The sequence below is a fragment of the Neolamprologus brichardi genome, chromosome 8 (assembly GCF_056152115.1).
Source record: "Neolamprologus brichardi isolate AB-2024 chromosome 8, ASM5615211v1, whole genome shotgun sequence".
Taxonomy (NCBI): Eukaryota; Metazoa; Chordata; class Actinopteri; order Cichliformes; family Cichlidae; genus Neolamprologus; species Neolamprologus brichardi.
In genome coordinates this window covers 23,157,704-23,179,725 of record NC_142111.1, presented here as the reverse complement: position 1 = coordinate 23,179,725, position 22,022 = coordinate 23,157,704, and the positions used below count along the sequence as shown (strand labels likewise).

General features: G+C 40.2%; 4 protein-coding genes across 5 annotated transcripts; 2 read left to right on the top strand and 2 right to left on the bottom strand.

Annotated features, from left to right (window-relative positions):
* Positions 1–837: 837 nt before the first annotated feature.
* mrm1 (mitochondrial rRNA methyltransferase 1 homolog (S. cerevisiae)) lies at positions 838–3,560 on the bottom strand. The gene has a single exon (XM_006793194.3). It carries the CDS (start codon positions 3,389–3,391, stop codon positions 2,258–2,260), a length of 1,134 nt encoding a protein of 377 aa, XP_006793257.2. The 5' UTR covers positions 3,392–3,560; the 3' UTR covers positions 838–2,257.
* Positions 3,561–4,253: 693 nt separating this feature from the next.
* On the top strand, positions 4,254–8,254 carry chmp2a (charged multivesicular body protein 2A). Its single transcript, XM_006793193.3, has 6 exons — positions 4,254–4,416; positions 5,544–5,711; positions 5,794–5,973; positions 6,077–6,207; positions 7,227–7,288; positions 7,367–8,254. The coding sequence occupies exons 2-6, from the start codon at positions 5,544–5,546 to the stop codon at positions 7,486–7,488; spliced, it is 663 nt and encodes a 220-aa protein (XP_006793256.1). The 5' UTR covers positions 4,254–4,416; the 3' UTR covers positions 7,489–8,254.
* A 1,674-nt stretch (positions 8,255–9,928) lies between these two features.
* msl1b (MSL complex subunit 1b) lies at positions 9,929–16,388 on the bottom strand. 2 transcript variants are annotated; one of them, XM_006793190.3, is made up of 9 exons: positions 15,957–16,388; positions 14,767–15,432; positions 14,465–14,661; positions 13,785–14,140; positions 13,616–13,680; positions 13,448–13,515; positions 12,843–12,967; positions 12,690–12,762; positions 9,929–11,642 (listed from the first exon to the last, which is right to left on the bottom strand). In XM_006793190.3, exons 2-9 carry the CDS (start codon positions 15,355–15,357, stop codon positions 11,552–11,554), a joined length of 1,566 nt encoding a protein of 521 aa, XP_006793253.1. In that variant the 5' UTR covers positions 15,358–15,432; positions 15,957–16,388; the 3' UTR covers positions 9,929–11,551. The 2 variants fall into 2 exon arrangements, with proteins under 2 accessions (XP_006793253.1, XP_006793255.1); XM_006793192.3 differs by having other exon boundaries at positions 13,827–14,140.
* gip (gastric inhibitory polypeptide) lies at positions 16,099–21,253 on the top strand. Its single transcript, XM_035908853.2, has 6 exons — positions 16,099–16,239; positions 17,504–17,636; positions 17,783–17,862; positions 20,529–20,660; positions 20,745–20,835; positions 21,125–21,253. The coding sequence occupies exons 3-5, from the start codon at positions 17,789–17,791 to the stop codon at positions 20,833–20,835; spliced, it is 297 nt and encodes a 98-aa protein (XP_035764746.2). The 5' UTR covers positions 16,099–16,239; positions 17,504–17,636; positions 17,783–17,788; the 3' UTR covers positions 21,125–21,253.
* Positions 21,254–22,022: the final 769 nt, after the last annotated feature.

Sequence of the window (22,022 nt, the reverse complement as noted above, 5' to 3'; positions counted from 1 at the left end):
TCTCCTCTGTCTTTGTACTGGCAAAACTAATTTGTGGGACATTTTATTATAACACCTGATTGTTTTCTCGTTTTAGTTATAGTGGTATTTTTAAATGGCTGTACAAAATTTTAAAAAACAAACACCAGATGTGTTGGCTGCATTTTTAGATAAATAGTTGTATATAACTTTATTGTTTACAAAATGTATGCATAAGTTTTCAGAATGTACAATTTATATTTGCATTTGAAGTTGTGAAAATAATTTACTAAACATGTTTGTGGTTTTCACAGTAAAAAAAAATAAAACTACTACTAGGATTTTATGTTTTTTGTGTAATTTCAGATCAGTTGTGTTAATACAGTATGTTAATGAAAAAATAACTGTAAATTCAGACACGTGAGGTTGTGCTGAAAAGAATGATGCCAAGCAAGGCAAGGTAAAAAATAAAATAAAATACAAGTTTGGTGAGGAAGAACCTGACAAGCTTGCATGGAGCCCTGACGTCACCCTCATTCATGCCTCCAAGATAAACTAAAGCAGCAGATGTGATCGACACCTTATCAGCCAGTATCAGTGCTGCACGTCACTGATGGTCTTGTGACTGATAAATTCCCCGCTGCTGTGATCACATGTTCACAAACCTTTGGACACGTAGTGTTTGATGTGAAGCGTAACCGCAGTCTTCTTTCCTCAGCGGACAGTCGGCATGTCTCAGCAGGAAAAGCACTGGTTTATTAATCAGGGCTGCATTCCACTTAGGCGAGGTCCTCCTACTGTGCATGTCTACTCATTGTCATGGTGTACTGGGGCAGTAAATGCACACGAGTCATTATGGTGTCACTTAATTCCATAGGTGTTTATTTTCTTTGGTCAAGGGTCAACATGTGTACAATAAATAACGTGTAAGGCGAAGACAAAAGACAGCAGATAAAGAGAAAATTAAGAGAAAATCAGTTGACTGAAGTAGCGGGTAGGGGTTGGAACCTATCTGTTGTGATTGGAGACACCTCTGAGGTGGATGAGAATCTTGTGGGATACACAAGCAGCTGCTGGTCAACCAATCAGAGATAGCGGTGATTGCAAAAGAGCAGAAGACAGCAGCTGTGATAGATTTGGCAATAGCAGCTGACAGTAGCATTAGATAGAAGGGATATGAGATAATCAAGAATTCCCAGTGGCTCAAGGAACAACTGGAAGGTAAAATCAAAGCGTCCCACTGGTAACAGGAGCTGGAATCATGGCTCCAACAGTCTCTGGGAACAACATCAGAGGTCTCTGTTCAGGAAGGTGCAGCCGAACCATCAAATCCTCAAACATCCAGGCCTCTGGAGGAGGACCAAAACTTAAACAAGAAACACTGTGTTACCAAATAATTTTTTGCAAATGCAGAAAATCATAATTAGATTTACTGTATCAACACACAACCAAGGGTCTGTGAGGACGACAGCAACATTTGTGAGGGGGATAAAAGAAACCTTGTGTGGAGCAAAACACAGTAAAAGTGTAGCTGTCACGCTTGGTCCTCATGCTTCAATTGTGCAATCAAAAGTTCCTCAAACTGACATGTGGAGGACATTTTGCACCTTGAAACTTTGGCGTACCCAAATCCATGTTTGATTATACAGAAACCTACCTTAAAATGTGAGCAAAAGACATAAAAATAATAGACACTACACAGTCCTGATGCTGGGCGACCAGGATGTACTCCTGTACTCCGGTACTGAATCAAAACACACATGGATAAGGTTTGAAAATGTGGACGTTTACCTATGTTTCGTTTATTTATATAGCACATTTAATTACAACAGTAGTGTTGGCTAAAGTGCTGTACAAAGATACAAATTACACAGTAAGATAACTTAAAACATTGATATCAAGTAACAAGTATCAAATAACATCAATGCCAAATAACAGATAGCAGAGAAAATCCCAGGAAACAATCACGCAGATCTGTAAGACTCGGCTCAGAGCCTGTTGGTTTCCACTGACAACATCAATCTCGAAAATAGGCAATAAATAAATAATGTGTATTTATTTTAAAGGCTACGTAACTTCTTGAAACAGGTGGGTTGTGTTTTTTGTTTCCAGCAAATGCTACTCAGTCCCATTTTCAGGAATAGTAGTTTTTAGACACAACAGCAGAGAAGAGTATGAGGGCTCTGGTTTGGTCTTCTATGAATTTGTACTCAAGATTACACTGAACTATTTATTCCTGTGGTTGGTTGTGTTGTCAGTGACCTTGCATCTTCATTTGGGAGGCTATTTGAGGTGGCTGTCATGTGGTCGAGCTCCTGGAGGACAGCAAAGAGTGCAGCAGGATGCCTGTGGCTACAGAAACGTTGAGAGACTCAATGCCAGGCACCAGCTCCCTGCCCGCTGGGATGGTGAGAAGTGTCTGACATGTGGAGAGCAGCTCCTTGGAGAGTCCTTCTCCCTCTCCTCCCATCAGCAGCAACGTGGGTTTGGTCATTTTAAAGTCTGAACACTTGGTGATGGGCATCTGAGACACTTCTGCTTCCTGTCCCACTGTGCCAACCACCTGCCAGCCCTGCTCCATCTTCAGCTTCAACATCTCTGCAAGGTTTTCATATCCATACACCCCCATCACCTCCATAATCCCCGAGCTCGCCTTGCTGACCACTGGAGACAGCGGGCAGGTGTAGCGAAGACTGCTGGCGACTCTGTCCACCCCGAGGAAATAAGCAGAGCGCAGGATGGCGCCGAGGTTCATGGGGTCGTGGATTCTCTCCAGAACGAGCCACAGTGGGGCATCTTTCCTGCTGGGTGCAGAGTCCTCGGTGAGGTAGCTCAGGGGACTGGCAAGCAGGCACACTCCCTGATGGACTCCCCCATTGGACATCTTGTCCAGCTCCTTCCTGCTGACCCGATGGACTCGAACTCCTCGCAGATGAGCTTCCTCGCACACCTTCAACACAGACGCCCTGTGAGAGGCCTCGCCATCTTTTACAAACAGCTTACGGACCCTCCTCCTTCCCTGAGTGAGAGCCAAGAAGCAGGGAGCAACGCCAAAAACAACCTCGCAGTCCTTAGATTTGGCTTCAGGTGCAGGTTTCTGCTTCACCTGCCTCTCCCTCTCTGCAGGGAAATCTTCCAGGCACAGTTTCCTGAGTTCAGGTGACACTCTGAAGTCATCTCCCCTCATCTGCTTCTGCAGCAGTGAGATCTCACTTTTAAACACTTTTCTCTGAGTTGACCCCTCATGCTCCTGCCTTTCTGCAGGCTTCTGCTGGACCCTGGAGCGCCCCCTCGCTACAGGGCTGACCTTGCTGTCCTTTGGGCTCAGGTGTGAAGCTGTTACGTGGTAAAAGGCAACCCGGGAGGCTGATGCGTGAAATCTTCTGTTCAATACAAGCAGCAACCTGTGCTGATTTGCAATAAATCCAGCCATATTTATACAAGGGGCAGCCTCTGCACTGGAGAAACTCGAATCAGCTTCCCGAGAAGTCCATCAATCCACAGATGTGTCAGAGACCTTCACCGATAATCTATCACGAGGAGCTAAAGAACCAACTTCCTATCTCAGCAGACATGCTTGTAGCCTTTACGCACATGTGCAATCCAGTCTCAGCAAGCAGCGGATATTATGACCTGACGTGGAGTCATTTACCCTACAAAATAAAAGCCTGAGACTGCTAGTCTGATGACAGGCGTCACCCAAAGCTGGAAGTGTATGGAATTAAAATAATACATTTCGCATAAATAACATTTTTCTTACGGGGTCAAGTCTGACATGTACTTTTGTTGCTGTTGTAATATTTAGTTTCATTTTCGTACTGGTCATTAAACGCCTATTTCTATGGATAACCTGTTATTTAATTACTTTTCTGTTGTATTATCTATTTGGTTTTATTTGTATAATTTTATCGTTATTGCATGTTTTGCTTTGCTTTAATTTTAATCAGTATATTTTTCTATATGTTTTATTTCCCAACTTCCCAACTGTGACAAATATTTTAAAAAAGACAAAAATCAAAAAGAAAGAATTAGGGTGGGGCCAATAGCTTTTCCACAGCACTGTATAGCTGTAAGATTCCTTTGTTACAGCTTGTTACAGCTTCCTTTGTTAAGAATTAAGTTAAACGCAAAAAAAAAAAAAAATTAAATAAATAACAATAGCTTGTAGCTATCTTTTTTAGCTAGCTTTTATAGCACTCTAGCTCTAGCTTTTATTTTGAAATGCCTGTCTGTCTTCCTCGGTGTCGACTGTAGGCACGTGACAAATGTGACGCCATGGTAAAACTGACGTCTGCCTGGGTGTGCGCGATGGCGTAATTTCCGGGAAGTAGAAGTCTAGCAACACGGAAGCGTAGGAAAGAAAACAAATAATCGTTTAAATTTGTTTCGAGCAGAAGTCGGAGCTGACGCCTCTTCGCGCCGTATTCGCCGTCTGGACCCCCGTCTCCGCCGCACACGGTGAGATTTAACCGCCGGCCTCACGCTGTGGTGGGGTTACCTGTTGGTTTTTGTCGCCCTGCCAGAGGGGGAGAACAACCGAGCTAAACAAGGCTGGATTTAGACTTCAGGCCTTTGGTCACATAACTGACTGCTGAGTAACCGTGCAGTAAACAGGGGCTCGTGACAGCCTGAGACGGCTTTAGAAACACGTTTATATGTGTAGAAGATGTCGCTGTAAGTTCGTTTAGAGTTGGGGTTTTATTTGTAAGGAAGGCAGAGAAGTTCAAATAGAAACCCCCCATCTCGTATTCTCACATCCACCAAATGACCAAATGTCAGGCATTTATTTATCAATTTATTGACACAGTAATGATGAAAAGCAATTTTAATAATTAATAATGTGTTTGTAAGCCGATGCAGTGAGCTCAGGTTTGAGTCAGGATTATGATGTCTGATATTTCAGGCTTAAAATAACCATTAATGTCCACTGGTATTGGTGTAAGTTTTAGTATTTTTAATTTTAATTATTTATATATTTACTTAGGGGTGGGGTGGGGTGGGGGGGACTGGTGATCAGAATAGACACCACAATATAAACACAGGAGTTTGTGAAGGGAGCTGATTCATAGTCATGTGGTCATCTCAGGTCTCAGGAAATGTGGAACAAAGCCTCACCAGGCTCACCGAGACTAAGACTGCAGACTCCATTGTCCATATTTTCATGTAATTTCAGTCTGCGTTTATCAAAATTTTAGTTACTTTTATATTTCCCTGTTCTAATTTTAAATTTTTATTAATCTTTTGTTTTTGTCACCTGTTTTTGTTACCTTGACCCACATGCATTTATTTTAACTCCATGTGTGACAGAGAAGATCATCAGAGAAGAAGGGAAATCCTTGACATTTTTTGTTTTGTGGAAGACTGTTACCTGTTGATCAACAGATAGATAGATAGATAGATAGATAGATAGATAGATAGATTAATCTCACTGAAGGTAGAGGGTACTTTTAATGGTTCCTGTTGTTTCTTACTCAATCGCCACATCATATGGCTACTGATCCCAGAGGACTGCAGGAATATAAAAAAGGAGCCATAAGTGATATTTGTTTGACCAAATTTGATCCTCTGCTTATATCCGCATCCAGATGGATTTCCTGTTTGGAAGGAGGAAGACTCCGGAGGAGATGCTGAGGCAGAATCAGCGGGCACTCAACCGAGCCATGCGAGAACTGGACCGGGAGCGAATGAAGCTGGAGCAGCAGGAGAAGAAGATCATCGCTGACATAAAGAAAATGGCCAAACAGGGACAAATGGTGAGGCCGTGGGGCTTGTGAGCAGAGTTTCGTTTGTACCGGAAGAATGTTCACAGTGATTTTATCGTTTCGGTCTTTGCAGGATGCCGTCAAGATCATGGCCAAAGACTTAGTGCGCACTAGGCGCTACGTTAAGAAGTTCATCATGATGAAAGCCAACATTCAGGCAGTCAGCCTGAAGATACAGACACTGAAGTCCAACAACAGTATGGCGCAGGCGATGAAAGGCGTCACCAAAGCCATGGCCACCATGAACAGACAGGTCCGATAACCAGCAAACATTCTGTGATCCAGCTTTTAAAAAATAGTAATGCACCGTGCTCAACGTGCTGACAGACTCTCATTTATTCATCCCATCCCCACAGCTGAAACTGCCTCAGATCCAAAAGATCATGATGGAGTTTGAGCGACAGAGTGAAATCATGGACATGAAGGAAGAGATGATGAACGACGCCATCGACGACGCCATGGGAGACGAGGATGATGAGGAGGAGAGGTGAGGGATTCTCAGCGCATTGGAACATGATCAGAACAAAGTACTGAGCTGTTCAGTCTCTTAATCTTGGATCTCAGGTGTTTTCAGTCTCAATGCCACAGGTGTATAAATCAATCACCAAGCCTGTGATTTATTTTTACAAATATTTGTGAAACAAAGAGCTCAATGATTTCCAGCGTGGTACTGTAATAGGATGCCAGCATGGCACCAAGTCATGTGTTTAGGAACCACAGCAACTCAACCAAAAAATGAAGCTACAGAGCGGGTCTAGAAGTTGCCAACGTTCTGCTGAGTTCATAACTGTAGAGCTCCAAACTTCCTCTAGCATTAACATCAGCACATAAACTGTGGGCGTGGAGCTTCCTGACAATGGATTTCCAAGGCCAGGAAGCTCCTGTAGTTGTGATCTTTCTTAAATTTTTAAAACATTAAAAACAAAACTAATAAAATATGAGAAAAGTGTAATATTGGACAGCTATCATTTGGAATAGACAGTTTAAAAGAAGGGTGCTAGTATATCAACAGCAGTATAGTACAGCATTTAAATCAAAATATAAGATAAATTATGTGGAAGTAGAACCTTTACATCTTTTAATTTCATCATATTTCCCATCATCTTTCGCAGCTGTGTAAAAGTGAAGCTACAATAAGCAATTTAGCTGCTAATTTACATCCGTAGCGCCCGCCCCGACAGGTAGCATGAAACGAAGCTGACAGATATACAACAGAACACACTTACGGACAAAAGACAAATATGAGCTAAAAGTGATCACAGATCTGGTGTGTTTGGGATCTAGAACACTTTTTTATTGTATTTTTTTTTTTAAAGTTTTGTTTGTTTGTTTGTTTTTTATTGACAGTAGTGAGATACCCTCTGTGGTGGCCCTGCTACCCTTTGATTTGATTAGATGATTTATTAAACAGTCTTCTTTAAAATCAAATCAAGTTTATCTGGCACCCAATATCAAAACGACCGGCAGACTTCTGATTTACCCTCCATGTCTGTGCTTCCTACACAGCGACGCCATTGTGTCCCAAGTGCTGGACGAGCTGGGTCTGAACCTGTCCGATGAACTGTCAAGTAAGAAAAAAAAACCCTTTTACGTTTTTTTCTTTGACTCTCTGGATATTTTCTTTTAACGCCCTGTGCTTATTTCAGGCTTGCCGAGCACTGGCGGAAGCCTGTCGGTAGCAGGAGGGAAGAAGGCGGAGCCTCAGGCGACCCTGGCCGACGCAGACGCAGACCTGGAGGAGCGTCTGAATAACCTTCGGAGAGATTGAGCGCTGTGGCGAAGCCTTTAATACAAACATACTCGAATCTCTGTGTCTAGATTCTATTGGAAGTAGAGCCAGCGGTACGCTGGTTTGTTGCAGCAGAGCTGGGGTGTATGACAAAGGTGTATGGCTTTCTGTTTGAGGTGTTTTCTCATTATGTGTAATATGTATTTTATCCAAAAAAAAAAATGCAAAAGGGTCATTATCCTTCATAGGTTTGGCAAATTGTTGCCTCATTTACGACTTTGCCAAATGACACAAGCTGACTTTATGTCACAGTCTGTAAATACTAACTCCTCCAGGCATGACGTTTTCACAAATTAAATTAACACTAATTATAAAAATGTTTAAGGAAATCCAAACGAAAGCTGGTAATATCACAGAAAACGACAATTTATATGGGTGACGTGAAGTTTTTCTCTTTTTTTTTTTTTGTACATGAGGCTGTTTTGGTGTTTGTATCACCATAATCATCATAATAATAATACACTTGTAGCCTTTTTTTTTTTTTTGATTGTTTAGTAGATGGAATCTGCGGTTTGTCAGGGTTTACCTGAAGATGCTGTGCAGGAAGTTGAAATATCGGCATCTTTTGCAGCTGCATTCACAGATTTTACAGATTATATTTGGAAAGAAAGGTGAGGTCAGCTGACTTGGCACTCTTAAGATTTATTTCACCAAAATGTTAATAAAGAGTCAGTGGTGTTTATTTTTGACAAACTGTCCTGTTTTTTTTCTCTATTCAATAAACATTTTTTCCAGATTTAAATAACTGGCTGTGTGATCAGAGTGTTATTTTTTTAGCAGATTCTACCTGAACATCTCAGACAAAATTCCAGGGGAAAGATAAACTTCTTAATGTGAATTAAATCACAGCTCTTATTCGTTTATTTCAATTATTCAGTTTTCTGAAAAACTGCTTGAGATAGGCTTTCAATATCTGCTACTAAGGTTCTATGAATATGTGTAGTTAGTTTAGAGAACTGAGAAGAAGTCTGTAGTCTTGAGCCACGCATCATTTCTTTATATTTTCCTCAGCCATAAAAGGCTGATGGGGTATGTGCGTCACCTTAATTTGTGAAGGCGATAACTCGAGAAGGAAGTCACTTAGGATTTTCAAATTGATACCACAGGTGCATCTACTACAAATCTTGGACAAGTTCGAATCTCACTGAGCTTGATGGCAAGGACAGAAAAAGCTTTCTGAAAATCATGTGAATGTGATAACCTGAGAACAAGGCAATGTAGGATTTTGAAACTGATACTATAAGTGTGTCTGCTGGGACATTGAGAGGCGGCACTGGTGGTTGCCAGTATTTTTTTAAGGTGTTCTTCAGCACCAGTTCTCCAGGCCTTTCTCGGTGTCTTTTAAAGTTTTGGACATTGGCTGCTTTTTCACTCATTTTCCATCCGGTCCTTGTACCTGATCAATTGCAGAGGAATGTTTCTTCCTATGTTCACCCACTTAACACTGACCTATGAACCATGCAAGCATAAAAAAAAGTCTCCTGATTCAGTGTTTACACAAAACACACAACAAAGAACCGGTTTTAAGTTGTATATTTAGGTACTTTGTTACTAGCAGTCATAAGATCAAAGACTTTGGTCCCATTTCTTTAGTTGAATCTACAAAGTGCCAGAAACAACAGTTTGAGTGATAGAAAATTTTATACCAACAAGGTGATTCCCAAAGAGCTACCAGCTGAAAACCTGGCATATCTGGGCATGGTGTGCACCGTGTCTGTAAGAACAATGAGGAAAGTGGACAAGTGGCGCACAAAAGATGAAGTGGAAGGCCTAAAAATATCTGTCAGATAAAGGGAAAAATCCACCTGATGCCGGACCTGAGAGATGAATCTGACCCTTCAGTTGATCCATCTACTCCAAGGGAGAAAAGGCAGATTACACAAGAACTGGGCTCAAAATCAGCAGGTCGTCTAACAGAGCGATTTTAAATATCTGAAGTTTTAGTCCAGAGTGAGGTACAACTGTGAGTCTACAGTCATCTGGGGATGAATTTCAGACAGTGGCGTTATAGATCTTGTGAAAATTGATGGAATTAAGAAAAGTACGGTCATTTTTTGATCCATGCAATATCATCTAGAACAGCTTCATTTGTAAGCATGACAATCATCCCAAACACACTGCTGGTGCAGTAAAACGACCAGCCAAGGGGTGGGATGATCATGAGAACGAACAGCCCAAAACTACATGGGAGGAGCTTGTTAATGACCTGTTAACACCTGGAAATTTTCAGTTATACTTCCTCTCTACTCCAGTCATCAGGATCACAGGCACAGATAAAGGAGATGAGGCTGAAGTTGTACACAGTTAAATCTAAAGTTTTTGTGCTATGTATGGAAAAAATAGCTTTATGTATTTTTCATAAACAACCTCCTAGTGTACATCTGTACCCACTTCCCTATCAAATAACCACATCCACATATGATAGACATATTCATTTTATTCCAAAAAAAGTTTTACTTTCAAAACTGTCAATTTGTCAACTTACAATCATAGAACGATATTGATGTACTCAACACTTCCAACATTAAATAATAAAAAAATAACAGCGATGTTTTATGTACATTTGTTTCTGAAAGCTATGTACAGAAAAACAACAGGAAAAACAAAACAAAACAAAAACTGACTTTGTATTTCCAGAATGTGCCGCATATGCAGGTGCACACTGAGCAGCTGAAAGTATTGAAGCTGCAGAAAGCTGTTGCATCAAATGTAGAAGAGGCTGAGTGAACACAGCGAAGAGGAAAAGCTGCAGAAACCAAACACTGCGACTGTGACTGAGATGAACTCGCAGAGGGAGAGATTAACTGGCAGCGTGTTAAAGAGCGCGCACAGACTACAGCTAGAAAGCTTCATTTTCTAAAACGGCTCCCGTGAACGTCAGGAGTCTGATGCGTACACCTAAATCGTATATTTACTGGACACAAGCTATTTTTTTTGATTGGAAACAAAAGAGAAAAATCAGGATCAAAAATCAAACTTTGTTATTATCAGATCGGCCGAACTGAGCGGCCAAAGGTCATGCTTTCAAGACAGTATTTTTGTAGCCCAATAAGCAGAGATTATTCTCCATTTTGGGGCAAAGCCATGCTAATACCTTTTTATTTTTTATCATTTGGAAACAGCTAAAGAGAGTCCATGCATCTCACATAAAAAAGGAATTAACAGAAACCAAAAAAAAAAAAAAACCAACCAAAAAAAACAAAAAACAAAACAACAACAACAAAAAAAGGGGACAGGTCACTGAATTCGACGCCAAGTTTACCACCCGAATAATTTCCTGTACCTTTGTTCTCAAACCCAATCATCTGATTGTTTACATTTTTCACTTTACACTGGATTGGCTCGATTATTTTATATATATATGCATATATATGAAATCATGCTGGCTCAAAACTCCCAATAATCACACCTAACATCGATAAAATCTTAATGCAGTCGTGTGCAATCGATATAGGCAATACACAGCACGACATTGATGCGGGGAGAACAGGCGCGGTGACACGACCCAAAGCGAAAAGGATGCAGCTGCATTGCTCGCGAAGCTCTATTTTCAGTCAAAGTGGCTTTAAATCGTTCCCTCTACACGTATGCACAAAGATTAGAGCTCCTCAGCTTGTCCCTTAATACTACCGACCCCATATAACAGGACAGAAACACCACATCTGTTTGATTAAGTCTACGGGTCTTTTTTACGTCTGTGGTGCAGATCCACCAAAAAAGTATCAGGACATGCATGTAACTCCTGGTAAATGTGTAAATATGAACAGCTGCTGACTTGGGGGCTGTAATCTTCTGGCATGGAGGGCTCAGCCTCTCTTTTAAGAGACCGAAAACATCAAGGACACCCTGCCCTGCAGATATCGTCCATCCTTTACCAAAACTCAGGAGAGCAAAAGCAACAGTGACAGTTAAACAAAGCGACTAGTGATGCGACTCCCTGCCACACCGGCAAATTTTTTTGTTTTGTTTTTTTAATCTGGGTGTGGAGCATCATCATAATCATCTTCTTCTCCCACCACTGCTGCTGTTTTTTTTAAGGGCTTCACTTCCTGCAGGTCCGGTGAGGCGTGTGTTTCTTGGGAACCTCAATGCGGCACCGGCTGCGGTCATCCAGCCAAGGCAGCTCAAAGTTCCTGGAGAGAAAACAGACAGTCGACCCTCAGTTCAAGAGTAAAGACAAGTGAAAATAACTGGAATGCTCCTGCTGCTTTTTCTCATTTTATATCATATATATGCTACACACACAGAGTTACAATGACAGATGCTGATATTAAAAACAGCTTCAGGTTCTTATAAAAGCATCAGCGTATACTAAAACTTCAAGCCTTTTGTTTACCAAGGCCAGACAATATAGTGGTAAAACTACAATATTTATTAGAGACTAAATGTTGAAAAGATGAGATATGTGAGTAAATTGCACATAAAACAGATGCTTAATGGCCTTATCACCATACCATCACTGAATAATAATATTAAACCCTCTGGTGTCTGTTCATTTTTCACTGGAGTGGGGTGAGTGGTGTCCTTTAGCAGCTTTATTAAAATATAATTTATTTATTTAAAGTTTGTTTGTTTTGTTTATAATAATTATTTAACCCCTGGCTCAAAGGGAGCTTGTTTCAAACTGATGGGCTGCACCAAAGCCCAGTATAAGATAAATAAGAATATGTAACTGTTAATCATCAAAGCTACTGTGATAGTCCAAGGACAACAAAAATATGGACTGCATTAGGTTCCATCTAAATCATTTTATCCCGACTATAAATGAATACAGGCCTGCAATAAATTACAGAAGAAATACAGCGGGGGAAGAGGTGGACTGTGAAAATGGCCTTCACTTCATTTCATGTTTTGTCTTAAATGAAACTCAGACTACACAAAGATTTTAGCTATGATGTTTGTTCAGTTAGAGGCAAATTTCTGTTACCATGTGAGCCAAACAGGCAGGTTGAACAGCAGGTGAGTGGAGCTGCTGTGCTCACACAACCATATTAAGGATATATGGCCCTACTGACACAGAAACAAAGTAGTGCCTGAGCTTTAACCTCACAGAGAGCACTTGTACATACGCTGAGCTTATTATTGGAAGCTTTGGCCATATTTAAAGAGAATCCACCAATATTATTAACAGTTTGTATATTAATAAAGGAAAAGCCCAAAACAAAAGACTTCTAACTTACTGTTGTGAGAGTTTAGGCAGAGGCCGACCAAATGCAACCACAGGCAAGAATGGAGTGATCACTATACTTTCAACTGGAAGAGAATTAAGAATTAAAATTAAGAATGAAAATCTCCTGATTTGATTTAAGAATACTCTAATACTGAAGATGTACCATCTTCGGTGTCGGGATAGAAGGACGACAACTCCGGCTCGGTCTCCTGGACAACTTTCTTCCTGTTCATGCGCTGCTGCAGACGCTGGAACATGCGCTGCTCTCTGATTCGCTGGATATCCCATCTAGAAACACGCAGGATTCGTTTACATGACAGGAAAAGTAAAGAGTGAGAGACAGGTGGTAGTGGGGCTGCTCAATTATGGCAAAAATAAATAAATACATAAAAGAAATCACTATTTTGGTATGCAGATTGTCATTATTTAATTTGATTTATATAAGCATTAAAAGCTCAACATCGCTGATAATATCACACCTTCAGCTTTCATTCATTAAAATGGGGTGGGGGATACGTTGGCATTCTTCAACAATGAGAGCAGAACAGACCTTGATGTTTATTGATACTCTGGTCTTTAATATTTAAACCCAGGGCTCAGTTTAAACCAAGTCTCTGAAAATGCTCATCAAAACTATTTAATAATCTAAATTTAGATAAAATTTATCCAACACAGGTTGTTGCAGTTTACTCCAGCACCCATACCGCTCAACACTCAAGAAATGTATTTGTTAAAAGCTTAAACCAAGTTTAAGTCAGCGACCGGTACCTTTTCCTCCTCTTCTCATCCAACTCGAGCTTTGAGTGACGTTTCAAAAACACGCCGTCGTCTAGCGGCTTGAGGGAAACAGAAGTGAATTGTGAGTTAAAAACTCATTTGGATCTGATGCGAGTTCATTTCAGTAGGTACAAGTTTCTTTTCAGATGCGTCTCTCACCTCAGGGGGATTAAAGGAGGAGTCTTCATTCAGCGGCTCTATTATATTTTCCCTCCAAGATGGGACTAGGAGGTGAACAGAAGCAGGGAGAAGAGTTTATTCATAGATATTTTGTTCAGGACACTTTGAAGGATAAAGTGATTGAAGGTGGGATATAGGTTAGGCTTACAAACAATCAGCATATCATGTACTACATGAGGAGTCCACTCACTGGCCACCTCTTCCTCCTTTTTCGGGGAAGTCTCACGCAGGGGGGACAGAGGAGGTTGGTTCCAGCAACACAGATACATCTCTGTCGTTGACATGAAGGGGAGATCCTCCATCTGGCAGCTCAGTTCAGCCTCCTCTTTGCAAGGGAGCAAACCATCCCTTTCTGCCCTCGCGGGAACAGTCTTCTCTGGGGTTTCCTTGCTGCGTAGCTCTCTCTGATTAGGAGAGCCAGGCTCAATTTCGGGCTTCTGCGGGCTCAACTTGGCACTTTTACCTCGAGATTTTTGCACTTTTGTATCACCAAAGCAAGATTTCCTAAAAATGAAAGACATAAAATGGAAATTGGCATTTGGAAATGCAAGTGGTCTACATACAGTGCAGGCAACAAGTCTGCGGCATCTTATCTAACAGTATCAATTCCCCATTATTTCTGGACATTTAGGAAATAAATAATGGCAATTTCCCTTTAGAGGACAGTTAAAATCTTTTTGGTCTTTCGTATGCAGAAAAATATTTCCTCATTTTCCTTTAATAACGTGGACAAAGTCTGAATAGACCAAATTATACAGAACATTTTTTCACTTTATTATGTGGAACAGGAACAAACACTTGTGCTGCCTCTGCTGGCGTTTATTGTACCTTTTATGACCTTTGCCACCCCGACTGAAGATGAGTGGCGTGGCTGGGTCAGGCTGTGGACTCTCGAGCTCCAGATCCCACATGTCCTCTTTGTCAGGGGTCCATGGCTCCAAGGGCTGGAAAAGGCGCTTATCACGGGGTGGGTCCTTCCTTGTGAGCTGAAGGCGGCGCTCCATTCGCTCAATACGTGCAAGCAGCTGCAAAAGAAGGAAGACATGAGTGTGGAAAAAAGCAACATTTCTGGCATAAAGAAGGAAAAAGTGACAGAAAACACATTAAGACGGGCCAAGACTTTAACGTACCGTCTCTTTGTCTGCTTTGAGCTCATCTATCTCCTTGTCCTTGGACTGGAGCTGTTGTTGCTGTTGTTCAATGAGGTCCAGCTGGAGGAGGAGAATCTGACGGAGGCAGTTGGCTTGAGTGTGAGGGTTGGCAGGGGTCTTCCTGATGTTCCTCCACTTACCCTCAGACGAGAGTTCGATGGATGCGGTGCCAAGCACTCCAGGTACAACCCCTTTCGCACTTTCATCAGCACCGGCATCCTTTGAGTTATTGTTCACAGCCATCTGAGGGTTTTCCATATTGTCAACAGAGAGGGGTTTACCTTTCACCGGGGTTCCCTCACCCCCCATTGGTCTGACAGGGGACAATATCCCCACAGGTTTAGTGTCTCCTACCTCTGCAACAGTGGCAGCGAGGGCAACCTTGCTTGTCATGTACTTCTGGTCTAAGTCCTTTGATTTGATTGGGATCTCGCCCCTCTGCACGTCTTGAACATCTATAACAAAGTCGCAGGACTCCCTCTTGAGGCTCACGGGGCTTATGGTGACGACCCCAGCATCAGCGTGCTGCCTGAATCGCGTGTTTGGATACAGCGTGGACCTCAGAGTCATGGCGAACACAACGACGACTTTTCATCCTGAGATTCAACCAGCAGCAACTTCACATGTGAACTCGAAGCTACTGTCCTGCAAAAACAAAGGACAAATTCATCCGTCTGGCTCCTCCTGTGTGTTTATTTCATAGAGTACACAGTCTTTGCGCTTGGGGTAAAAAACATACACGGACTTGTAACGGTTGGACAAAACAAAGAGGACTACACGGTTAAACTGTGTATGATTTGGGGGCACATTTTACAAAAAAAAAAATGCTCGCCGGGTTTGAAAACTGAAGCTAAGCTATACTAGCACAGCAGTGCAAACACAGACACGCTGATTTGGTAACAAACTTGTGCGTTTGATGGGAATTTGACCCATAGATAATGCACCTGGGTCGACATTTCAATGTGGAGGCTTCAAACAAGGACTCGGGAGTGGCTGTGTAGGACACTGGCATCAGCCATCTCCTCCATTTTGGTTCTCGCGGAATCACGAAAAAACAATAACAGCTAGCTAGGTGGCTAACGCTAGCCGGTTAGTTAAACGGACAAACCGCGCGCCCGCAGAGGGCCCGCTGTAACGTACGCATTGTGATATTCATAATTCACACGTACCTGCTTTTTACCAACACGCTTATATACGTTTTCAGCTTACATCGACTATTATTCAAGTCCACCTGCCACTGTCTTCACGTTCCCTCCTCAAGACTTGTTTTAAAGCGCTGTCTACTGCGCATGCGTAATTTGTTGGATGGCCATTTCTTATGTTTTGGAGGTTTCCATCGGAAGGGCACCAGTAGGGGGCGCGAGAAAGCACAACGACGATTTATACATGCATTAAACCAACGTTAGATAATGAAATGGCGACATTTCGAGACCATTGTTAAACATTTTTCAAGTGAGTCGTTATAGACGCACAGTCTGTATTATTTGGAAGTGCTTTAGTCAAAGAGTAACTACTCCCTTTAGAGCTGCCTGAAAGGTCCCCCTGGATATTTAAAAAATGCAACCGAGTGAAGCAACCGGAAACAATGACTGAAGGGGCGTGTTCTAGTGTTACGTTGGTGTCACGTAAGAGGTCAACGTGTTACGTCCGTGGTTGGACGTCTATTTTTCAAATTTGAGCTGATAGAAACACTATGGACTTACATGAGAACTGTCTTTTGTTAAAAACTAAAAATAAATAAATAATTCATTTTAAATGTAAATTACAAAATAAATATAGATTACAGTTGAACACCATTTTAAAAATTGTTTCTAACAGACAGGTTATTACTTCGAGGTTAAAATATATAAAATACATAAGAAATTCCTTTCAGCAGATAGGCTGCTTTTTGCAAACGGACATCATACAGAGCAAAGAGTAGAAAAAATGTCTAAAACAGAGCTTTCAGAGTACTCTGAAGCCTGAGTTTTTGACCCACATGATCACATGATTGCCTACACAATTCAGCTTTTACACCACTCTGCATTAGTTATTATTAATCTCTGGCTCTCTTCCACAGCGTTTCTTTGTCCTGTCTTCCTCCTCTCACCCCTAACCGGTCGCACTTGTTGGGTGCCCCTTTCCTGAGCCTTGTTCTACTGGAGGTTTCTTCCTGTTAAAGAGGAGTTTTTCCTTCCCACTGTTGCCAAAGTGCTTGCTCACAGGAAATCATCTGATTTTTGTGTTTTTTTTCTGTTTTCTCTGTATTATTGTAGCATCTGTACCTTACAATATTAAGTGCCTCGAGGCAACTGTTCTTGTGATTTGGCATTATAGAAACAAAATTTAAATGAAACTGAATTAACTATCTTAATATTTGAAAGCATCCACCCTATATATGATAGTAATGGGTCTTCTTTAAGCTATAATTTCAGTGTCACTGTGTGAGGGTTGCAGTAGCTGAGGCTAAGCTGTTTTGTGAGAGGAGCAGTAGGTGTCATTACTCTGGAGAAAGTGTCATAGAGCAGAGGTTTCTCATTTTACGATAAGCATCAGTCAAACATCTTCACCGTATTTTCAACATGCTTTAATTTTCACATTGTCACTTTTTCATTAGTTTAATGGCCCACGCATGTTCCCATTTAAAGTTTATTGCGTCCCTCTTTATCAGTAGTCACCTGTGTGTGTATGTGTTTCATTAATGACTTAATGTGTTGGAACTAAACTGTTTTTCTAGCTTTGGCTCATATTATCTCAGTGGAAACGATATAAAAGCCCATTTTCTGAAAGCAACACATCGTCGTAAGCAGTCTACAAATTTCTCTGGAAATTTTTCCCCTCTGCCTGCTTTAAAGACGTTTTATTCAAAGGTGAGAAAATATACTTGAATGGATTTCATGTAACTGCTCACACACTTGGTTTGAGCTGCAGAATATGCTCACCTTTCCTCCAGGTTGCTTAAAGTTGTTGAACTAAGTGTGGACCTTTCTCCAACAATCTCTGTTTGTGCTTTCAGGTCATCATGAAGGCTTTGTTGTTCAAACTTCTGATCATCTGCCTGCTGGGAGCCCTGCATGCAAAACCAGAAGAGATGGCGTAAGTCTCACTGTATGCTTTACTTGCTTGTTTCCTCTGAACATACTGAGTGATGATTGGATTTAACGGCAACATTTTTAAGACAAGGCTGCTCAAACTTCCAATGATTTTAAAACTTTTTTACTTGCATTTACTTTATATATTTAATTTTAGAGAATTTTATAACATTGAAGGCTTATAAATTAAACTTTGGGGTGATTTGTTCAACCTTTTGCTGTATCTGAACATTCAGATACAGCAAAACTCTATTTAGCTTGACTTTAAATGTAAAAGTTGGGATTAATAAAAGCAAAAAAGATATGATTGTAAAATTGTAAAAATATTCATATATGTTTGTGTTTGCGGAGGAAAATAAATGTAAAGGCTTATAGTGGGGGATTATTTATCACAATATAGTGCATGGCAGGTCACAGCTGTGAAGACAAATCTTAAATGTTAGAAAATATTCTGATAAAAAAACATCTTAAATTGGAATTTATACTTTTAATTGACTTGTGGGTTAAACATTTTAATGAATACAGTCTGAACGTGACAGTGTGGGGTAGAAATGGGCTACTGTGGGGGGTACTTCAATCACAAAAGATTGGAAACCTTGCCTCAGTGCAGCAGGAAGTCCCTTTATCTGCATAATGAGCTTGAATTGAATATAATTATTTAAATGGCTTCCAAACTTTTCTCCGTGTGCTTATCTGACTATTTTTCCCCCAGTATGTCAACACAATTTATAATAGCGTGACTCCTTAAATACATAATAATAAGTACTTTATACCACATTTTATTATATCTTTGATAATTCAATTAAAATCAGTTCAGATTTATTTATATAGTGCGAAATCACACGAACAGTTTCCTCAAGGTGCTTTGTATTGTAAGGTAAAAACCTCACATTAATACAAGAAAAACGGAGAAAACCTAACAATCATATGACAAGGAAGCTATCAGGGTCCATATTCTGCTGCTATAATACAGTACACTGTAATAATGTGGCTGATGTAGACAAGTTAAATGGCTAATTGGTTAAAACTACAATTTTTATGATTAGTTGAGCCACTTATTAAGCAAATGTACAAAAAGGAAAATCCTCTGCTTCTTGGATGTGAGGATTTGACTCTTGGTCAGATAGAATTACACGTCTGAAAATCTTTTCATCATTTTCTTTAACTTTAGCAATCAAAAGGTTGAACAAATAACCAAAAAATATAACAATAACAAAAGTCACCTCGAGGGGCCAAATAGTGTGAGACAAAGATCCTGCAATATTAGAGAAAAACCAGGCGATCCCCTGTGAGCAGAGCTTGGTGACAGTGGGGAAGAAGAATGTGTATCCCAAACTGGGGAAATTCACTTGTTTGAGCAGCAGAAGGATCAGAAAGTGAATTGCAGATATATTAGAAAAATAATTATGTTTCTACTAAGCACTGTGAAGTAGCGTGACATACGCAGCATGGAAGGTGATAGGAAGACAGCATCTGCAGACTGTTCAAGTTTCTTTTAAGTGTTCTTTATTTTCTGGCGTTGCCTTTCAACAATTATTTCACAAAAACATAAGAACCTCTCAGTCAAAATTTCACCTGCTTTATATAAAATTCTACTCACACCTGGATCTCATTAACCTCCACCATTGGGAAAACAGGGTAGACTAAATAACACAGTCTAGTCCAAAGAAACAGGAATAAAATCATTTTTCCACTTAACTCATTCACCCAACTAAACAGTTTGAAAAGTCAATCTCTTCACTTACTCTGACTCATGGGGTTATTTTAAATGAAATAAACAATTTTACACAAAAGAAACACCCCTTCATTTGGTTACACCCAATTGACATGATCAGTGACATCATATCCTATAAAACCAGGAAGTACTGGGGCGGCCATTCCCACATACCTGTTTTACACATAGGACTTGTCCAGAGGAACACACAATGGTAAGTATAACCAAACTACATAAACAAATGAAAGATTCAAATCAATTAATGATGAAGTGACATTTAGCTTTAAGTACATTTGCACAGATGAAATGAATATAACCAATGCTACCACAAACAGACCCGGGATAGTATGTAGAGCCAAGGTTACATGTGCTGTGTTTACATTAAAGCATTATGATAGACTATAGGATAACAGAACACAGAATAACAACATACACAAGTGACAAATGGCAAATGACTTCTCTCCTAGCCACTTTGTCACAAGCACAAATGGTTGTATATATATATAGGGAAGAGCTCTGTTTGGATTATAAGTAGAGGTGGGCAGATTGATCCAAATATCGATCATACCAGTGCTAGTACTGGTATTGGACTGATACCAGCACGAGAGGATCGACACCGTCGCGTCTATTTTATTTATAGCCTACAGCACAGTTAAACAACAGAAGCTGACCCAAAGGGATTTAGAGACAGGCAGATTTACAGGTCTCTAAAAACAAAAACAGCTTCAAAGTACATGAAAAGCTTAAAGGTGTTACTGGTATCAGCAACACTGACTCTGTATTTACTCTGTATCGGCTTGATACCAACATTTCCAGTATCACAAAGCACTAATAATAAGATACTATTAAGTCTTTAAGATATGACAGGGTCTGACTACTATTGAGTGTGAGGATAGTGAATAAGAGGGTCAAAGAAATAATATGATTTTTATATTTGTGTCTTTGTTGCCTCTCAGTGAAGACGAGCAGAACCTGAGGAAGAGGTACGCTGAGTCTACCATCGCCAGCGAATTCAGCAAAATCATGGATTCAATGGTGCAGAAAAACTTTATCAAGTTCCTGCTCAACCAAAGGCAGAAGAAAACCAAGTGAGTCAGTGAATGAAGCACTAGATTAAAAGCAGAACAAAAGAAGAGATTTATTTGATTGAAAGGTATTTTCTGTTCTCTCAGGCCCGCTGATGCTGGGAAGGATTTAGAGGAACATCAGTACAACAACTTGCTGAAGCTCAGCCTGCAGGAGAAGCAGGGGAGAAACATCTAGGTGTGCTTAAACTTATTCACGTGCAGAGGCACTTCATGTATTCTTTTCAAATGATGATGTGGCACAGACAATTTGAATATCTGGTTAGAAATAAGCATAATTCTATAATAAACATAACAAGGCTCAATGTCCCAGAGCCTCACGTCTTCATGAGGACACAGGGCTCTGGGACATTTGAAGCGGCCTTTTCTCTCTATTTTGTGACAGAACAATGAATTAATTAAAAATAAAATCAAAATCAATTTACTTTGCTGTGTTTAATATAAATATTCTGTCACACTGTTCTCAGGCTGTGAGGATCCAGAAGGATGCAGTGGCACTGTGGAGACATCATCTCAACTCTTCTTCATCTTTAACTCTGTGATGGACAATCTGTAGGTCTACTAGTGTAAAACTGTGAATATTTGTCCCGTGCAAAAGCTCCATTTGTGTAACGCAGTCTTCACATAAATGAATAAAATTATTATCTAAAAATCACTGAATTGTACTTCTCAGAGTCTTTGAACCTGAAATGCTGGAGATACTATAACTATGACACCCTGATAACTGTTGCTCCGTTTCAAAATAATTGTAGTCCTAAATCAATCAACACACTACTGATATCACGCTGTAACTCTTTACACTGCAAAACCTGTCACCTAACACCTGCTGATTGTTTTTTTCCCCACGTTATTCAATAAATTATATTTTTTCTGTTTTATTAAATGTCATATATTTTATTTTCTATGTTCATTAAAACATCATTAAAAATAAATATGTGTGTGTGAACTTGAAATAAAGCTGGTAATCTGTACGGTATATTCTTTCTACATATCATTATATTGTATTGCTTTTAGAGTTTTACTTATTTAGGCTCCTTATTTTTTATTTTATTTTGTTATTTAAGCTTATTTTTAATTTTGTGTTTTGTGTTGTTCAGATGTATGTCTATATAGCTGCTCCTTTAATTTTTCTAATGCTATTTTTAAGGTTTTGTCTGCTGTAACAGCCAGAAATTCTTAATTTATAAGAATTTCTCATAAATAAAATTAATTCTTCAAAAATATAATATAAAGAGATCTCATGATGCAAAGAAGCAATTATTATTTGCTGATGAGGATAGTTTTGATAATATATGCATAATAACTTTAAACGGATTAACGGCAACAAGCTGCTATATTCTCCCCAACACCAGGGGGCAGTGTTCA

Coding starts and splice junctions, on each gene's coding strand:
- gip (XM_035908853.2), top strand. CDS start 17,789: ATGAAGGCTTTGTTGTTCAAACTTCTGATCATCTGCCTGCTGGGAGCC. Junction 17,863..20,528: donor GCAAAACCAGAAGAGATGGC/GTAAGTCTCACT, acceptor GTTGCCTCTCAG/TGAAGACGAGCAGAACCTGA. Junction 20,661..20,744: donor CAAAGGCAGAAGAAAACCAA/GTGAGTCAGTGA, acceptor CTGTTCTCTCAG/GCCCGCTGATGCTGGGAAGG.
- msl1b (XM_006793190.3), bottom strand. CDS start 15,357: ATGACTCTGAGGTCCACGCTGTATCCAAACACGCGATTCAGGCAGCAC. Junction 14,662..14,766: donor TCAAAGCAGACAAAGAGACG/GTACGTTAAAGT, acceptor CTTCTTTTGCAG/CTGCTTGCACGTATTGAGCG. Junction 14,141..14,464: donor GGTGGCAAAGGTCATAAAAG/GTACAATAAACG, acceptor TTTCATTTTTAG/GAAATCTTGCTTTGGTGATA.
- mrm1 (XM_006793194.3), bottom strand. CDS start 3,391: ATGGCTGGATTTATTGCAAATCAGCACAGGTTGCTGCTTGTATTGAAC.
- chmp2a (XM_006793193.3), top strand. CDS start 5,544: ATGGATTTCCTGTTTGGAAGGAGGAAGACTCCGGAGGAGATGCTGAGG. Junction 5,974..6,076: donor TGGCCACCATGAACAGACAG/GTCCGATAACCA, acceptor CCATCCCCACAG/CTGAAACTGCCTCAGATCCA. Junction 6,208..7,226: donor GAGGATGATGAGGAGGAGAG/GTGAGGGATTCT, acceptor CTTCCTACACAG/CGACGCCATTGTGTCCCAAG.